This window comes from Chinchilla lanigera, unplaced genomic scaffold (assembly GCF_000276665.1).
Source record: "Chinchilla lanigera isolate Chin_1 unplaced genomic scaffold, ChiLan1.0 scaffold00002, whole genome shotgun sequence".
Classification (NCBI taxonomy): Eukaryota; Metazoa; Chordata; class Mammalia; order Rodentia; family Chinchillidae; genus Chinchilla; species Chinchilla lanigera.
Genome location: NW_004955403.1, coordinates 45,943,267 through 45,961,434, shown reverse-complemented (window position 1 = coordinate 45,961,434; position 18,168 = coordinate 45,943,267). Strand labels below are relative to the sequence as shown.

At 39.7% G+C, this 18,168-nt stretch overlaps 1 protein-coding gene across 1 annotated transcript in view; it reads right to left on the bottom strand.

Annotated features, from left to right (window-relative positions):
- The window catches only part of Ppp3cc (protein phosphatase 3, catalytic subunit, gamma isozyme), a gene marked incomplete at its 5' end in the record, with an annotated part of 53,366 nt that overhangs the window by 7,916 nt on the left and 27,282 nt on the right, over positions 1-18,168 (bottom strand). The window contains 7 exon segments of the mRNA XM_005373663.2: positions 1,694-1,791; positions 2,397-2,478; positions 3,386-3,412; positions 9,003-9,074; positions 10,617-10,742; positions 14,943-15,037; positions 15,130-15,207. Coding sequence (XP_005373720.2) covers positions 1,694-1,791; positions 2,397-2,478; positions 3,386-3,412; positions 9,003-9,074; positions 10,617-10,742; positions 14,943-15,037; positions 15,130-15,207 — 578 coding nt within the window.

Below are 18,168 nucleotides of genomic sequence, written 5' to 3'. Positions count from 1 at the left end.
TCCGTCGTCCTTCAGTCTGGCTTTTCTGTTTTTATTATTTATTTTTGTAGTGCTGAGAACTGAACTGAGGGCCTTGGGCACTGAACTACATCCTCAGGTCTGGCTTTATTATTTGACTATGTCATCTATGAGATTCAACTATGTTGTTGCATGTATCCACAATGGGTTGTTTTAAAACTGCTGAATAGTGCCCCACTGTGTAAATATAACATGATTTATCTATTCTACTATCAATGAACATTGGGGTCATTTTCAGCTTGGAGCTATTATAAGTAAACCTACAGGAACAGTCTTCTGTGCATCATTCAGTGGACATGCATACCAATTTCCCTTGGATATACGCCAGGTGCACAACTGCAGGATTGTGGGGTACACACGTGCTTCACTTTACTGCCTAATTGTTTGCTCAAGTGGTTGAGCCCCTTTATAAGATCACTGACATATCTCCAGTTCTAGTTCTCCATAAACTTATCAATGCCTGGGCTTATCATATTTGATTTGAACTTACTTGTAGCCCAGTCTGGCCTTGAACTCAGGGCGATCCTCCTGCCTCAGCTTCCTGAGTGCTGTGACTATAGGTATGTGCCACTATGCCTGGCTTCTTGTCAGATTTTAAATGTTTACTCATTCTAGTGGGTATGCAGTGGTATCTCATTGTGGTTTTAATATATATTTCCCAGAGGAATAATTATAGTATCTTTTGGTACGCTTATTGGCCATTGTGACATCCTTATGTGAAGTGCCTGCTAAAATTCTTTGATCTTTTAAAATTAGTATTTTTAATTCTTTATGTATTCTGATTAATTTGTTAGACATATGCATTGAAAAAAAAAATCTCTTAGTTTGTGGCTTGCCTTTTCCCTCTTTTAATCATGTATTTTCAAGAAGAAAAATTCTTTTACTTATTTATTTATTTATTTTGGTCTTTTTGAGACAAGGTCTCACTACACAGTTCAGGCTAGTCTTGAACTCTCTTTGTAGCCCAGGCTGGCCTTGAGCTCGAAATGATCCTCCTGCCTCAGCCTCTTGAGTCCTGGGATTACAGGCATACACCCTCACGCCCAGCAAGAAAAATTATTTTAAAATGGATCTTACTATGTTCCTCAGGCTGATCTTGAATTTATGGGCTCAGGAGACTCTCCTACCTCAGCCTCCAGAGTAGTTAACGCTAGTGTGCTAGTGTGCCACTGTGCCCAGTTAAGGGATACTATTTTAATGAAATTCAAACTAGGCGTGGTGGTGCATGCCTAAAATCCCAGCACTCAGAAGGCTGAGGCAGGGGGATCATTTCGAGCTCTAGGCCAGCCTGGGCTACAAAGTAAGTTCAAGGCCAGCCTGAACTGTACAGTGAAATCCTATCTCAAAAAGATTAAAAAGAAAAAAAAGAAATTCAACTTACTAATTTTTTCCCTTTATGATTGCTGTTTTTGTATCCTACTTAAGGACTCTTTGCCCACCATCATGCCTAATCTCCACATTTTGTTCTAAGAATTTTATTTTTTTTTATTTACCTTTTCCATTTAAGTTGTAATCCAGCTTGAATTTGGGTTTGTGTACAGATGGCAGTTAGGGGTCAAGATTCATTTCCCCCAATGGCTATCCAGCTTCTCTAGCACCATTCACTGAAAGCAGCCCTCCTTCTTAATTTTACATTGCCTGCAAGCATTCAGAGAACAGAGCACCTCATACTCACCGGTCTCAATAGTCCGCTTTCCTCCCGAGAGGACGCCCAGGGGGAGTGTGCCTGTGGGTGTGAGGCCCTTGAGGGTCAGCACACTCTCACTCTCTTCCCTGCAAAGGAACACCAGAGCCCTGGTTAATGCCAGGGAGTTCTCACCTCGCCATTCTGCAACACACACAGCAAGGTTAAAACACAGAGGAATGGACAAAACAGGTTCCTCTACTTCCAACCAGCCCCTGACTCAAAGACGAAACGGTTTTCTACAAATAATCCGATTTTAAACAATCAGTTTTTGTTTTTCAACCAAAAGCGTCTAAGGCCAGGCATTTCTCATACATTATCTTATTTAATTGACCTTACAACCTCGTGAGTTAGGTCCTTTTCTCTCCCTCTTACAGACATAGAAATGCAGGCACAGATTAAACCCAAGGTCACACAGTTAAGAGGCACAATCAGAGTTTGAACACAGGAAAATCTGGCTCTGAAATTTCCACTCAACCACTACACTCACTACATCTGAGCAAGTACCACATGAACACTTGCCTGAACATTTTTAGTCACTTTAACACATGTTATCTGTTCACTGTGCACTCAAGCTGAAAGCCTGTAGTTCCAATACCAAATACCAATTCCAAAAGAACTACTCTAAAATCAGCTTCTCATGCACTTTCAAAATGCCTCTACCCCACACTGTTAATGACAGACTGATCCTTACCGAAGAACTGAAAAGACCCGCGCCATCTTCCCAATGGCTCTGATTTTATTCTTAATGATCTCTTTTCGAACTGTAGTGCCTCCTTGGAGAATACAAAGAATACATGAGTTAAAGGAATATAGTAACAGGTTGGCTTTTTAAAAATGCAGGATAAAGTATCTTTGTTGTTTAAAGAGAAACTGCTGTTTATAAAAGAAAAATCAAGGCCTAAGTCTGTTTAAACAAATAAAAATCCCAGGACATTCTAAGAAGCAAGAGAAAAAAGTAGCCCAGAAGAGATAAGGGTGAAGTAAAGGATGAAGGAGCCACAAAAAAACACTGCGTGGATCTATGAGGGGTGGGAACGTTTGTGGTTCTGAAATGCAGCAAATAGTGAAGAAGGGAACACACACACACCTCACAAAGACAGCTGCTACGGCAAAGACCTCTTTGAGAATGCAGTGGGCCACTGTAGGACGTGGGGCTGGCCTGCCAAAGGACAGTGGCCATTGGAGCAGCTGCCCTCTGCAGTGAACACAAGGCCCAGCTAGCTCTCCTAAGCTCAGTGAGGGCTGCTTTCACGCTACCATCTTCACATCTTCACTTGCTCATACCAGTGAGTTATTTCCTCCGTGTACTATGGACAACTGGACAGTACAAATTACATGGATGGCTAAGGTATTTTAAAAAACAGATAGAAAATGTTAATGCAAGACTTCATGGTTTGTTCTAAGATCCAGGAAATAGCCCACACATGAGAAGCCAAGGTCCAGGCATGCACCAGGTGACAGCATTCATAAATCAGAAAAAGAAACATGGCTATTCCTTCCTCACCTCCAGCTCTCAATGTCCTGCACAAGCAGCAGGGCCAGAAAACACAGACATTACCACTGAAAGGGAGGACAGAGGGCCATGCGAACTGGTCAACTACCAACTAAAAAGGTCTACCCAATAGACTGCAGCAGGACAGACAGCAAGTAGTAAGGCCTTAGCACATTTCAGTTGAATACCTTTCTGAAAGCTTGAAATGTAGAGATCTTCAGGGAGAAGACACACCAAGAAACAAGGAATGGAGATATAAATATGAAAAGAGAATGTAAGTGTGCATGGAAGAGAGAAAAAAAATCAAAGTGAGATGCACTGAGAGCAGGCTAAATGGTAAATACAGATTCCTTCCTCAGCTGTTTCTTCCATTTCTTAAATGTCTCACGCTCTGCATGATTTCCCACCTATTACTATTTAACATTTTCTACTCCCCTCATCACGAAAATCACATTAGTCAAAGAAAAAGGCATCTGTGGAACAAACAAGGAACAGAAACAGAGGGAAGAACTATTTGCAACCATTATTAATGTTATTATTAATGTTCTTAATAAGAACACTATGATTTTGTTTCATGAATTCACTATCTTCTATTTTTCAGGGGATAGTTTCCTTTGAATACGGTTGAATTTCAAATGAATTCTGGTTGCCTTTTGAATAGTTTTTGTTTTGTCTGAGAGAGACTGCTCAGGTGTCTGCTGATCCCAATTCGCTGGCTTTAGTGTGAGGGGCATCAAGCCTACCCTGCGCTGCCTGGAGGCTGTTGACCATGACCTCAGCACTGAGCAGTCACGGCCTATCAGGAAACTGAGAATGCACATGGGTCACTTACTTCATTTTTTTAAGGTACTGATGTCCCCAATTGTACTCCTAGCCCAGAAGCCCTTTGGGTTACGCTTTTTAGAGATGAGCCTCCAGACTTAGAGAAGAGGCAGTCAGTCTCTCAGGGGCAACTAGGACCTTACTTGCTTTGCAAATGGCTTTCACCCAATCTACTTACACAGGTTATTACCAACCCTAACCGTGCCCCCCAGATCCCGGCAGGTGCTAGGACTCCATTCCCTACTGCTAAGCTGGACTTCAGCTTTCCCAGGTCAGCTAAATGCATGACACTAATGAATGCTTTTCTAGTTGCCAAATATTTCTAGAAAAATTCCTCCATTTTTCTTTTTTTGTCTTTTTCCGTACTGGGACTCAAACTCAGGGTCTTGGGCAGGCCAGTCAGGCACTGGGCTTCTGAGCTATATCCCCGGCTCTCCACTTTCACAGTAATCTTTTTTTTTTTGTCTTTTTTAGACAGGATTTCACTATGCAGTTCAGGCTGGGCTTGAACCCATTTTGTAGTTCAGGCTGGCTTTGAACTCACAGCAACCTCCTGCCTCAGCTTCCCGTATGCTGGGATTACAGGCGTGTGCCATCAGGCCCTGCAACTTCCATAAGTATACAACTTCTGTTTACCTTTTTATTGTGACGTATAACAAACATACATAAAAGTACACAAATGTCTAACTCATGAATTTATTAAAAAGCAAATGCCTATGAAACCACCACTCAGGTCAATAAACCAATCATTTGTTATCTGTTCCCCAGAAGGGCCCCACCCTTCTTAGTTTCTCTCCTCTCCAAAGAAAATCACTCTCGACTTTCAAGAGAACCACTGTCTTGCTGTTCTTTATAGTTTACCATGGAAGCATGCATCCATCAGTGCTAAAGCTTTCACTGCTTTAGAATTTTACGTAACTGGAACAAGCTGGTGCACTTTGTTTGGCCTTGTGCCTCATTTGCTCAACACTATGCTTGAAAGATTCATCCATGTTTTTCCACATTGCTATAGTCTGTTTTCATCAGCATATACTACTCCACTATGTGAACATGCCACATTTTATTCTTACGGACCAGTCATTTGGGCTGACTCTTAATTTTTGGCAACTATGGATTAGGCTGCTGAATATTCCTGTAGCATTTCTCTTTGCTGCATATATTTCCATTAAGTAGACTCCCTGCTTAATAGGAATACTAGATAAAAACACGTTCTTAATGGACTTATTTACTTCTTTATGTATGTATGTTTTTTGGGAGCGGGTCTGGCCATGCAGTTCAGGCTGGCTTTAAAGTACGTAGCCCAGGCTGGTCTCAAACTCATGGTGATCCTCCTATCTCAGCCTCCCAAGGGCTGGGATTACAGGGATGCACCACCACAGCCAGCTTCATTGTCCACTTTACAACAGTTTCCTGTATGGTCAGTGCTTTTTGCGTCCTACTTAAGAATATTATCTCTACTCATTTTCTTTCTTTTCTCTGGGACTCAGCTTACTCACCATATTTTCTGTTTCTTATGCTCTTTTTGTGCTGCCCTTTTTTTCTCTTAATGCTTCATTCTAGAATGTTTCTTCTGTTTTATTTCCAGATCATGTTTCTTCTGTTCTATTTCCAGATCATGTTTAGCTTTATCAAATGTGTGGTTAATTCATCTGTTGAGTTTTTTGTCTTATTTTTCAATCCTAAAACTTTCTTTTCATGTTTTATCAGATCTGCTATGTTGTTTCCTTCTATAATGCACATTTCTCTGTCAAAATTTTCAATCTAATCCTAAATGTCTTTGAACACAGAAGCAAGTTTTGTTTTTGATTTAGCACACATATTTTAAGTTCAACATCTGGAGAACCTGGAGGGTCTGCTCTTATTTCTTGCTGTTTCTGGGGCTCTTCATTCATGTTGTAATAGCTCCTCAAATGCCAAGTTATTTCTGGGCACCTGCCACCTACTGTCTTTGAAAGACTTTGTAAAAGTCATTTCAGGCCCTACATGACGTTACCTTAGTCTAGAAAGATGGCTTTTCATCAGGTGCCTGCGGCCACCTTATTTAAATTTCAGGCTCTGAGATGATGGTGCAGAAGGCCCCATGTCCTTCCAAGGCCACCCTACTTCTGGCTCCTCTTTCCTCTTACATCCATGCAGCCATTCTGAGTATTCTGAACCAATGAGCAGAAGGTTTTCAGCACTCACATCACCCTTAGCAAACTCTAAGCCCCGACTTTCTTAGCTCAGCCCCTCAAACCTATCAAGAGAGGTGCTCAACCTTAGTTCCCTCTTTTGAAACTCATGAATGTACTTAGAAGAGAAATGGTCCAAAATGTTGGTCTAATCCAGTGCTGGCAAACCTTTTAGAGGTTTCAATGATGCAAACAGCTCACTGCATCAGACATGCCATAGGTTCATCACCATGGGTCAAACTTCTCTAGATTTGTCTTTTCCCGGGGCTCAGGCTGATTGCTTTTACTACTTTGTCAGTTTTCTGGTATCATTACAGTCATTTAAAAATATTTCCTTTTGTTTTTCTCATTATTTTAGCAGTCCAGGTTGATATAAAAACATTAGCAGGGGTATTAGATCTGGTCAGGAAGGTCAGAAATGTTTTCCATGACAAAGTGATAATAAGCCAAGTAGGTACTGACTAGAAGGGAAGGTGAGAAAGGAGGCTTACATAAGGGAAACAATATCCCAAGCAGGGACTCACATGATGCAGTATCATATTTGTCATTGGTAGAGCCAGCCCTCTACTGACATTTAGGTTGTTTTAAACTTTTTATCATTAAAAAATAAAACTTCAATAAATACCCCACATGCAACTTTTGGCATCCTATTGTAAGTACATCTTATGATAATCATGAATGTATTAAAGCCAGGCACATGCTTACAGCCCCAGCACTTAGGGGACTGAGGCAAGAGGACACCTTGAGCACAAAAGTTCAAAATGAAACAAAACAGTCCTTTCTTGACATATATTATAGAGTTTATAATTTTTTTGGGGGGGCATCTTTTTGAGACAGGGTCTCGCTATGCAGTTCAGGCTGGCCTTGAGCTCACTTTGTAGGCCCAGGCTGGTCTCAAACTTGCAATGATCCTCCTGCCTCAGCCTCCCGAGTGCTGAGATTACAGGCATGTGCCACCACACCCGGCAATACTTTTGACTTTCATTTCCACTTAGATTCAAATATAAATTTTACTAGGTTGGATTCTTACATATTTTATCTTCCCCCAACTTAAACTCACTTTTTTTTGTTTTTTTGCAACAGGGTCTCGCTATGTAGTTCAGGCCAGCCCTGAATTCACTATGTAGCCCTGGCTGGCCTGGAATTCACAGCAATCCTTCTGCCTCAGCCTACCAAGTGCTGGGATTACAAGTGTGCACTACCATGCCTGGCTTAAATTATTATTATTATTATTTTTTAGCTTAAATTCTTATCATTTTTTTTTTCACTTGGCTGAACTATTTGCACTACAAGAAGTGGCTTCTTGTAGTGATCTCCTAACCCATAAACCAAAGTACTCACAAGCTCTGCTCCCTCTGCTCATGGCTTTCCATGTGAAATCTGAAGCATAAATATGTGTGGGAACCTCCCCTACACTCCCAAGTGAGCCAGGCTTTCTCCACTGTGAGTGCGATTTATCCTAACAGCTGACTGAATCACCTTAGCACAGAGCCTGGAGAGAAGGAGTCTGAGGCCGGTGTTTAGGTGACCACCACCTCTCCAGGCTCCTACATTCTCAGACAAATTAGGACACATCTTTGAAAGCAAACCCCTGACAAACACAAAGAAAAAAATACTTGGCTATGTATACAACAAAATGTTACTACATAAGGATCCCCCATATACTGATAAGGGAAAAATATATACCCAGTAGAAAGGTGGATAAAAGATACGAGTTAGCATTCACGGAAGAAAAATTAGGCAAATAACCACGAGAAAAGAATGTTCATATCATCATTAAAGTACAAATCAAGCTCTGAAACACCCAACAGGAACACATGTGAGAAGCTGCACTGAGGAGAGCTCTGTGAATCGCGAACACGAATGTAAACGGCACAGCCTTCCTGGAGGCCAACTGAACCAGATTTACATTCTTTGAGGGGCACTGGGGACTGAATCCAGGGCTTTCTTTACATGTTTATCCAAGTGCTCTAGCACTGAGCTACATTCCCTGCACTCAAATTTTAAGTACTAACTGACACAGATGTGCAATTTCTGGAAATTTACCCTATGGAAATAATCAAGCCAATGTTGCTCTCGGTTTTCTAATACCGCTTTACTTCCTTTCATATCATATACCGCCACCTGAAATACATTTGTTCAAGGCCAGCCTGGACAACTAATCAAGACCCTGTCTCAAAATAAAAAGGGCTGGGGACGTAGCTCAGCGTTCCCTGGTTTCAGTTCCCAGTGCCAGGGATCGGGGCTGGGGTGGGCACAGGGAAGGACCACTACATAAGTGCCAAAACAGTAGAGGTTTTTAAAGCAGAAACTTCAAAAAAACCAATCCAGTATACAGCAACATGGGATTGGTTAGTACAAATACTGACCAAAAGGAAACCATGTAATCACTAGAAATTAGTCTTTTTAAAAAAGTAAATGTTTATAACACCATTACATGACCTCATTACTGTGAATGAGGAAGATGAGAGGAAGAAACATATGCAAAGACAATGGACAACCAATATCAAGATGGCAACGGTGAGCACCTATGTGATAGTGGAGTTATGAGTGAATATTTTTTCCTATTTATGTTTCCCGTATTTTTCAAATTTTATTTTTCTACAGTGAACACAGTTTTACTTATTTAATTTTTTTGTTTTTTTCCGGTACCAGGAATTGAATTCACGACGTCGTGTTTGCCAGGCAGGCACTGTGCCACTGAGCTAAATCCCTAGCTCCCAGTTTTATTTTAACAATAGAAAAATGGTTCAAGATCAACTAAAATCCACCCTAAACTTCCTAGTTCCTAATTTAAATGTAGAAAACTTACCTTCTGCTTCATCATCAGACATCAGTTCGTCATCAGAGCATATGTTCAGAATGTTGACCAGCATCTCCGTGACTGTGTGAGCCAAAAGCACCCAAAATGTACACAATTAGTAAGGGATTTTCTCTCAAACAACGTGTATAACATATATACATGCTAAACAAATACAGACAAAATTATTTATCATTTTTACTATTAATTATCATTATATTATAATAGCTATCATTATAGCTATTATAGAATAGCTATAGCCAGGTGTTGGGACACACGCCTATAATCCTAGCTAATCAGGAGGCCGAGGCAGAAAGATCATGAGTTCTAGGCCACCCAGGGAAACTTAAGAGAGGTTTTTTCTCAAAATAAAAGAAAAAAGTTACAAAGTGAGTTCAAGGCCAAAGTGAACTGCACTGTGAAACCCTGTCTCAAGAAAAAGGACAATAAATAAATAAATAAATAAATAAATAAATAAATAAATAAATATTTTTTTTAAAAAAAGAAAAAAGTAAAAATGGCCAGCAATGCAGTTCAGTTATGCCTGGGTTCACTCTCCAGTAATACACACACACATGTGTGCACATACACAGCTATAGCTACAAAATATTAACATTAAATGTAGGCCATCAGATTTAGAGAGAATTCTGATAGAAAATTTTTGCTCCAATAAAAGTCTTTGAGGATTCTGTTGTAAAACCATTTGATTTCATAAGAATGTTGTCTATAGCCTTTTTTGGATATACACATGAAAAAAAATTTCTTTCCATTTTTCAAAGAAATTACATCAACAGGTCCAGAGCCAACATGCTTATTTTATATTTGTATAGCTTATTTGAGTAGCTGTACAAAAAACTTCTAAAGAAAATAAATCTTATTTAAATCTTTTCAGCACTGAAGGAATGGTATAGGACTTGATCATAGTAGGATAGCTACTTATTTAGAATAAGACATCTGTAATACACTAGCACTGACTTATTTCTCTTTTTTTGGTTTTTTTGAGACAGGCTCTCACTATGCAGTTCAGGCTGGCCTTGAGCTCACTTTGTAGCCCAGGGTGGTCTAGAACTTGCAACAATCCTCCTGCCTCAGCCTCCCGAGAGCTGGGATTACAGGTGTGTGCTACCAAGCCCGGCTTCTAGCACTGACATTTAAAAACCACCTAAGTACCATTTAAAAATTCTTGGAGAAGCCTTGCTGGTGTTACATGCCTGTAATCTTAGCACTAAGAAGGCTGAGGCAGAAGGATTGCCATGAGTTCAAGGACTATAAAATGAGTTCAACACCACTCTAGGTTATACTGCAAGACCTTGTCTCAGAAAACTAGGAAAAGTAAAAAATAAAAATAAAAAATCTTTGGAGGCCTGGGCATAGTGACACACACCTCTAATCCCAGTACTTGGGAGGCTGAGGTAGTAGGATCACTATGAGTTTAAGGCCAATTTGGACTACATAGTTCAAGGCCAGCCTGAACTACATAGCGAAACTCTGTCTCAAACAAAACAATTCTTTGGAGGAAACAAAATTAGCGAACATTTCTGATAATATGCTGAGAAAAACATTCTGAACCAACAAGAGGAGGCTCAGGCTACAGGAAAAGGTGTGTAGACACTTCCTTTTTCTTACCTTTTTCCCCAACAAAAGGCAAAGACCATGTGAAAACATCCATAAAGTTTGGAAGCCAGTAGGGGTGTGGAGAACAGTTAAACTGCCTGATATTCATGACATTGTTCTCGTATTTCAATACTGCAGCTAGAAAGGAAAAAGCAAGAAAATTAGGCACAGAAGAACACGGCACGGAAACTGATGTGTTTCATACGCTGTGCTCCCACTACACGGAATTCCGGGGCTGACTTCCCATGGGTAATTCAAGGCAGATGGAAAATTGTAAAGCATTTATTTATGGTTGTTCACCTGAAGAGCTCATGTAATAAAATACTTTCAAGGGTTCACTGCACGGTAACTATCTATAGAAGTCTCAGGTTCCACAAGTGAAAAATTTCCCCACAGTTTCCTTTTATAGTCCAAAGCACAACTACTCTTTGAGGGCAAACATCACTCAACAACTGTACACAAGTTGTTTTGCTAGCCACTAGCCACAGGCAAAGCTGTTTTAAAATTCTTGGAAGTTTAGAAATAGCAGTTATCAATTCGTAGTGGGGGGATACAAACGGTAAACTTGGAGTAATTTACAATTACTGTTCAAAATAGATTAAATCATCTCTGCATAGAACATGGAAGACTTTTTAAATGCCTGTTTATCCTATTCATAGTATGCTGCCAGCACACAAATGTTTAAATTACCCAGTTCATATATCTATATGCACATTTCAATGCCTAAGTGATTTTCTTTATATTTTAAAACTTTCAAAATCTAATTCCCTAGTCTCCAGCACCAGAAATGTTTGCACTACTGAGTGTGCACTGTTCTTTTAATTATTCTCACTTCTCCTATAAAATAGAATATGGTACAGCAGCTCTCTCAGAATAACAGATATAGGTCATCTCCTGGCTCCTGTTTCTTTGTTATAAGACAGGCTAGTGTTCTCAAAATTTAAGTTACTGAACACCTACAAAACACACCCTTGATTATGAAAATGGGATCTTCAGTTCTTAAAAACCTAACCCTGGATCCCAGGTATACATCCCATTAGTTTCATGGATATGTATTTTATTTAGGTTAAGTGAATATATCATTATTTAGTAACAATCTCAATCTACACAGGGGAAAAAAAGTGAGAGGTGAGTCGTAACAGTGGATGACAAGCAAACTGCTTTTCTGTAGACAGGAAAAAAACCCCTAAGAATAAGAATCTAAATAATTCATAACTTGGGATCTATCAGGTAATAGTGGAACTGAGAAATGCTTGAAGATGCCAATAAGCCTAAAGAATATGCAAAAAAAAAAAAGCAGGGGGATGGGAATGCAGTCCAGTGGAAGAGCACTTGCCTAGCACGTGCAAGGCTTTGGGTTCAATTCCACTAACAAACAAAAAGAAAAGAAAAAGAAAGGTAAAAAGAAAATGCAAAAAGTAAAAGCAACAATGTAAGAAAAAGGAGGCGGAAAAGTGATAGAGTGACTCTTTTTAGAAAAGGCAAGTGTAGAGGGAGTAACTGAGTGTCAACAGGAATTGCTTCAGATGCTACACTTTTTGTCTTTTTCTTTAAAAAAAAACTCAGAAAACCACCAAGGAAAATAAGATTATTTTGAGATAAAGTTACCAATTACATCAACACTGACAGAAAACCTAGGCAGAATGGACTGTAGTTTAAAATGTTTCCTAAACAATAATCAAGAACAAAACCAGATCAGAGTGGGACAAAAAATGAGCTAGCAGTTAGAAATTATCTAGTGCTTGCTGATTTAGATGGCACGTTTTAGGTCAGTTCACTGATAAATCCACTGGACAATAAATAGATACACCTAACAGTGAAGTTTAGAAGAGTGTGAGCTGGAGCCTTCATTATACATATGAGGCAGAAGGCTGTAAAGAAGGCTCCCCAGAAATATAAGCTCCCAGCCCTCTGGCATACTGAGGCAGGAGGATTACAAGTTTGAGACCAGCTTGGGTAATTTAGCAAGACCCTGACTTAAAATTAAAAAGTAGAAATGAAGAAGTGCTAGGGATGAAGCTAGATGCAAACACTCTGTGTTCAATCCGCAGTACTGAAGAATTCACACAGGCGTACGAGTACGCGCACGCACGCGCGCGCACACACACACACACCACACACGCAGGGCATACCACTGATAAGAGAGGAAACCAGAATCAAACCATGCTGCTAATCTATCGGAAATGTTAGAAAAGAGGAAGAAAGATCTAAAAAACTTAGGAAGAAGCAGAACCCTGTAAGATAGCTAGGGCTCAGGGGAGAATGACAACAGGCAACACGAAAACATGGGCTAGGAGAAAACTTAAAAGAAATGCTTTTTAAAAATGGATAACAAAGGCTGGGAGTTTTGCTTAGTGGGGGAAAGCTTGCCTAGCATGTGTGAGGCTCTTAGTTCCACAGGGAAGAATGGGGAGTGGTAATAAATCACTGAAAAACACACAAGTGCTCCACCACTGAACCACATCCCAGCTCCCATAGTTTATATATAAACAGAGAAATATTAAGAATATGATTTACCTCTTTGAAAATTGTCTCCCCAGCTGCATATACAAGGTATGACTATAAAGTAATGAGACTTAAGAAACCACCAACTACAAACACACAATACCTCATATATCAGATGAGTGGGGCCCTTTGATGGCACAACAGCAGTAAAATGTTACAGTATTATAGCAGTTTATATTCTGAACAATGCTTTATTATTTCTTTTCATAATTCCAACTTATCTTCACCAACTCTACATGCCACATATTTTAAAGAAAAACTGAGGCCCAGAGAAGTTAAGTATCTTGTTAAATGTGAGACACTTAAAAGTGAAGCAGGAACTCAGGCACCTAGCTTAGGGCACTTTCAACAAAACTTGCTCCATGTCGTACCATTAATCTGAAGATGCTGCCACTATTCAGAACGCTTTTGGAACTCTTCTTCTGGAAATGCCTCCAGAGCCAGTATAAAAGCAACACAGGAAGAAACAGTCTCATTACCTTTTAATCATACCTTGTTCTGACCCCAAATGGTGTCATCGAGCTCAATCACTCACCTTTATTTATCAGTCTTCACTCCGAATGACTTTTGGATGTCCAAAAATCAAATCCACCCTCAAAGGACGAAGATTTCCCATCATTGAGGATAATCAAAAGAATGTGTCGCAGATTCTGAAGGCAATGCCAAAAGAGGAGTTCCAAAAATGTTTTTGAACAATGACTGCATTGTTGGAATATGCATCTAGCCTCCCAAGATAACTGCTTTGAAGGGACAATACTCATCTGGATATATTTGTTTTAGCATGTTTGTTTAAAAGTCCTATTATTTTATAGTCACACTTAATAAACAATGAAATGCAGACATGAAGTTTCTGTAGGACCACTGCCCTGAAAGAAAATCTATGAACTATGAAGCGTTAAAGCTTTAAATTTGAAAAAAAACTTTAGCAAGATAAAGTCTTAGACGCAGAATTGCTCAAGCAAAAGGTATGTTCATATCCACTCTTTTAAAAATATATATACATACAGGAAACAAATTTAGAAAGATTATGTGACTTCCCCAAAGTCATACTTAGTTTCTAGCAGGGCTTGGACTAAAATTAAGACTTTTTTCGCTCACTATACACTCACTATTCATTCACTCTACCATACTATATATCAGGAAAAACAAAAATAGCTTAGTAGCTTACAAACATTAAACCAATGAAAGACTTTTAAGGTGCAAGTATAAACAAATTCCCCAAAACCAGCAATTTATGCTAAACATTCCGGCATGACCTTGAAGTATCTTACTCTTCTTAAACTTCTGACTCAGTAGTACAAAACGGTAGCATCATTAGATCTATTCACAAAGAGCCCCAGTCACTGAAGACCAAGCAGCAGCATAAACTTTAAATTTCTTGGCCTTTATTTTATTTTATTTTATTTTTTTTTTTGGTTTTTCTCCGGTACCGGGAACTGAACTCACGACCTTGCACTTGCCAGGCAGGCGCTTTGCTGCTGAGCTAAATCCCCAGCCCCTCTTGGCCTTTATTTTAATTAAAATCTTTGTTTTTCTTTTGTTTTTTTCTAGGGAGGGGCACTGGTGCTGCAGACTGAACCCAGGGCGCTGCACACGCTAAGCACATGCTTTACTGGAGAGCTGTACCTCCTGCTTGAGATATTTTTTTCTTACTTAGAAGTTATATATAAAAATAGGTAATGGAGGGTGTAACTCTATGGTAGAGTGTATGCTTAGCACGCACAAGGCCTTGGGTTCAATCCCCAGCACCAAAAAATAAAAACAAACACATAATTAAATTAGAGCTCACATTTATTCACAAATTCAAATTCAAATATTGTTGGGCTCCTTTACCTTTATTGTTATAGACATCTAGGTAATTGGGGGCAGAGAAAATTGTAATAAGTGATGGAAAGCCGGTGGTCTGGCTCTTCCTGTACATTCGATACCTGGAAGAGAGATGAAAACCTGTCTGTCTTGATATGGAAGGTTAAAAAAAATCTTCTGTGATATTTGGTTTTATTAGTTTTAATGAACTTACCCAGCATCTTGGGCTTCATGGGCTCTGATTATTGATAATAAATTGTTGTTCTGTAAAAATTCACAAACTGCAGGGTAACTAAAAATTAGAAGATATAAGTTCAGAATTAAAACAATTATTTTTGTGGCTAGGGATATAGCTAGGGGCATAAGCACCTGCCTGGCAAGCACAAGGTCCTGAGTTCAATGCCTGGTACCAAAAAAAAATTATTTTTTAATAGGAGGAGGGGAAAAGCCAAGATGATATGAATTGTTTGTTTTCAGATTACAGATATACACATCTGAAATTCAATGAGATCAGACACGTTCAGGGTAGTAAGGCTGTAGACTCACCACTGAAATGAGTAATCATGACTATTTTTCATTTCACTAATATAAGTCATAGGTCATATATAAAGGTAACAAACCACCCTAGAATAGAAAGAGCTCCCCATCTTTTAATTTCTTTTGTCCTCCCCCACAGCAATAATGATACAACACCTGAATATTTCTTGGTATCTTCACGTAAAAAAGTACCATAGGAGCATGCATGTGCTACATATATACATGTGTGTATGTAAATAGCAGGTGCTATAAACAGAATACTTAATTTTCCTCAACCATCAAATTATCAAGCTGTTAAAAAGTGAAATAATCTACTTACGTGTTTACATGTAATATTAACATCAAGATGATCTTATGCAAGAGCAGGGATAAATAGTACAGCCAACCACATCCTAACAAAAGGTGTGATATCTACACATACAACTAAAATATTCTTAGTACTATTATCTTTCTGAATGACAAATATTTGGTAGGAAGAACTGAATAATATAAAATTAAACTGGGCTTATCTAGGTATTAATTCTTTAGTTTATTTTTAAAAAATCTTTCTCATTATACTCATTAGAAAATATTTACTTTAAAAAAATTTACTTTTAAAATAGATTATGGGGGGCTGGGGATTTAGCTCAGCAGCACAGTGCCTGCCTGGCAAGCGCAAGGTTGTGAGTTCAATTCCCAGTACCGTAAAAAAAACCAAAAGAAAAAAAAAAATAGATTGTGGGTGATATCTCCAAAATGGCAAAACAGAAAGTCCCTAGTCCTGACACAGAAATAACAAAGTGGCAGCCACACAGAGACTAAGCACTGCTGTAGGGCCCATAGGATTGAGGTAGGAGGTTGTGAAGTCCTGGTGGGGCCCAGACATAAAGAGGGACACAGTGAAAAGAAAGCCCTCCAGCCCTGAACCCGTGCACACCCAGAAGCAGCCTGACCCTCTGAGGACTTGGCTCTGGTGCTACTTGTCTGCAGTCCTGGCAGCAGCCCATCTGCTCAGGAACCTGGGAGGAGCCACAACCACTAGTGACACTGGTGACAGACTGGCCAGCCAGATCCAATGGTACTGCCAGAGCAGGCCTGTGGTCAAGCTCCAGCCTCATTCTACTATGGCCGAGAGGTAGTCTCAGTCCTGCCTTTTCCCTCCTGCCATGCTCCAGGGCTGCTGACGGGCCCCTAAGGCAGACCTAAACAAGCCCTGTAACCTTGTTGAAGACTCATTCTGTTGAGTTTCTGAGGCATTTGTGTGCACCCAGGCATACACACCTGTCCATGCTATAAACTCAATGCAGACCACCAACTGTGGACCTGTGACCCACCTCAAGTCCTGCTGCTAGGATCCCAGAGTAGCCCCATATGCCTTCTCACCAGCGGAAGGTATTTACCTGACAAAACAAGTCAGAACAGACTGGGGGAGGTTGCTTCTTCCAGTCCACAGACACCAGTGTACATCCACACAGATCACGAAGTATCAGGAAAGCATGACACCACCAAAGAAAACTAATAAAGCTCTAGTAACTGACCCTAAGGAAATGGAGATTCACAAAATGCACGGCAAAGAATGCAAATCCACCACCTCAAAGAAACTCTAGAGCTATAGGAGCTATAGGAGAGTATAGACAGACAACTACAGAAAATCAGGAAAACAACACAGGAACAAACTGAGCTGTGTAGGGAAGAAACAGAAGCGGGGCTAGCAGTTTGGCTCAGCAGGGGAGCCTGCGCCTAGTGTGCCCAAGGCCTTGGGTCCATCCTGAGCCCCAAGGGGAAAAAACAAAGGAAAGAATGTAAACCCTGAAAAGAACCAAACAGAAATCTTGGAGATGATGAATACAATGACTGACTGAAAAAAAATTTTTTTCAATAAAAAGCTCCACAGCAGACTCAGTTGTGCTTAAGAAAACAATTATTGTACTCAAAGACAACTCATTTGGAATTACCCAGATAGAGGAATGAAAAAAAAGGATGAATAAGCGTAGAAAAAGTATAAGGGGCTTATGGGACAGCATTAAGCAAAATAATATATGCATAGGAATTCAAGAAGGAGAATAAAGAAAGGGGCCAGAAATCTCATTTAAAGAAATAATAGCTAAGAATTTCCCAAATCTAGGGAGGGAAATGGACATCTCAATTCATAGAGCCCACAGGGCTCAAATAAGTTAAACCAAAGAGGTCTAAACTAAGATGCATTATAAACTGTTAAAACCAGGGGCCAGGGATACAGCTCAGCAGTGCAGTGCCACCTGGCAAGTGCAAGGATCTGAGTTTGATTCCTGGGATCAAAAAAAGTTAAAACCAGAGAGAGTTTTGAAAGCAGAAAAAGAAATATAACCATTCACATAGCGACTTTATGAAAGAGAGCTTTCATAAGACTGTCAGCAGATTTCTGAGCAGAAACTTTGCTGGCCAAGAGAAAAGGGGACAGTATATTCAAATTGAGAAAGAAAGAGGGAGGGAGGGAAAAAAGGAAGAAGGGAGAGGAAAGGAAAGAAAAGAAAAGAGAAGAAAAAAAGAAAAGAAAGACTACTCTGCTAACCAAAATCTGAAAGGATTTTACCCAGCAAAATATCATTTGACAATGGAGTAAAAATTGGGTGTAGTGGTCCATGTCTGTAATGCCAGCACTCTCGGAGGCTGGGGTAGGAGGATTATAAATTTGAGCTCAGCCTGGGCAACTTAGCACTTTAGTGAGATCCTATTTCAAAATAGAAAGAGAGAGAGA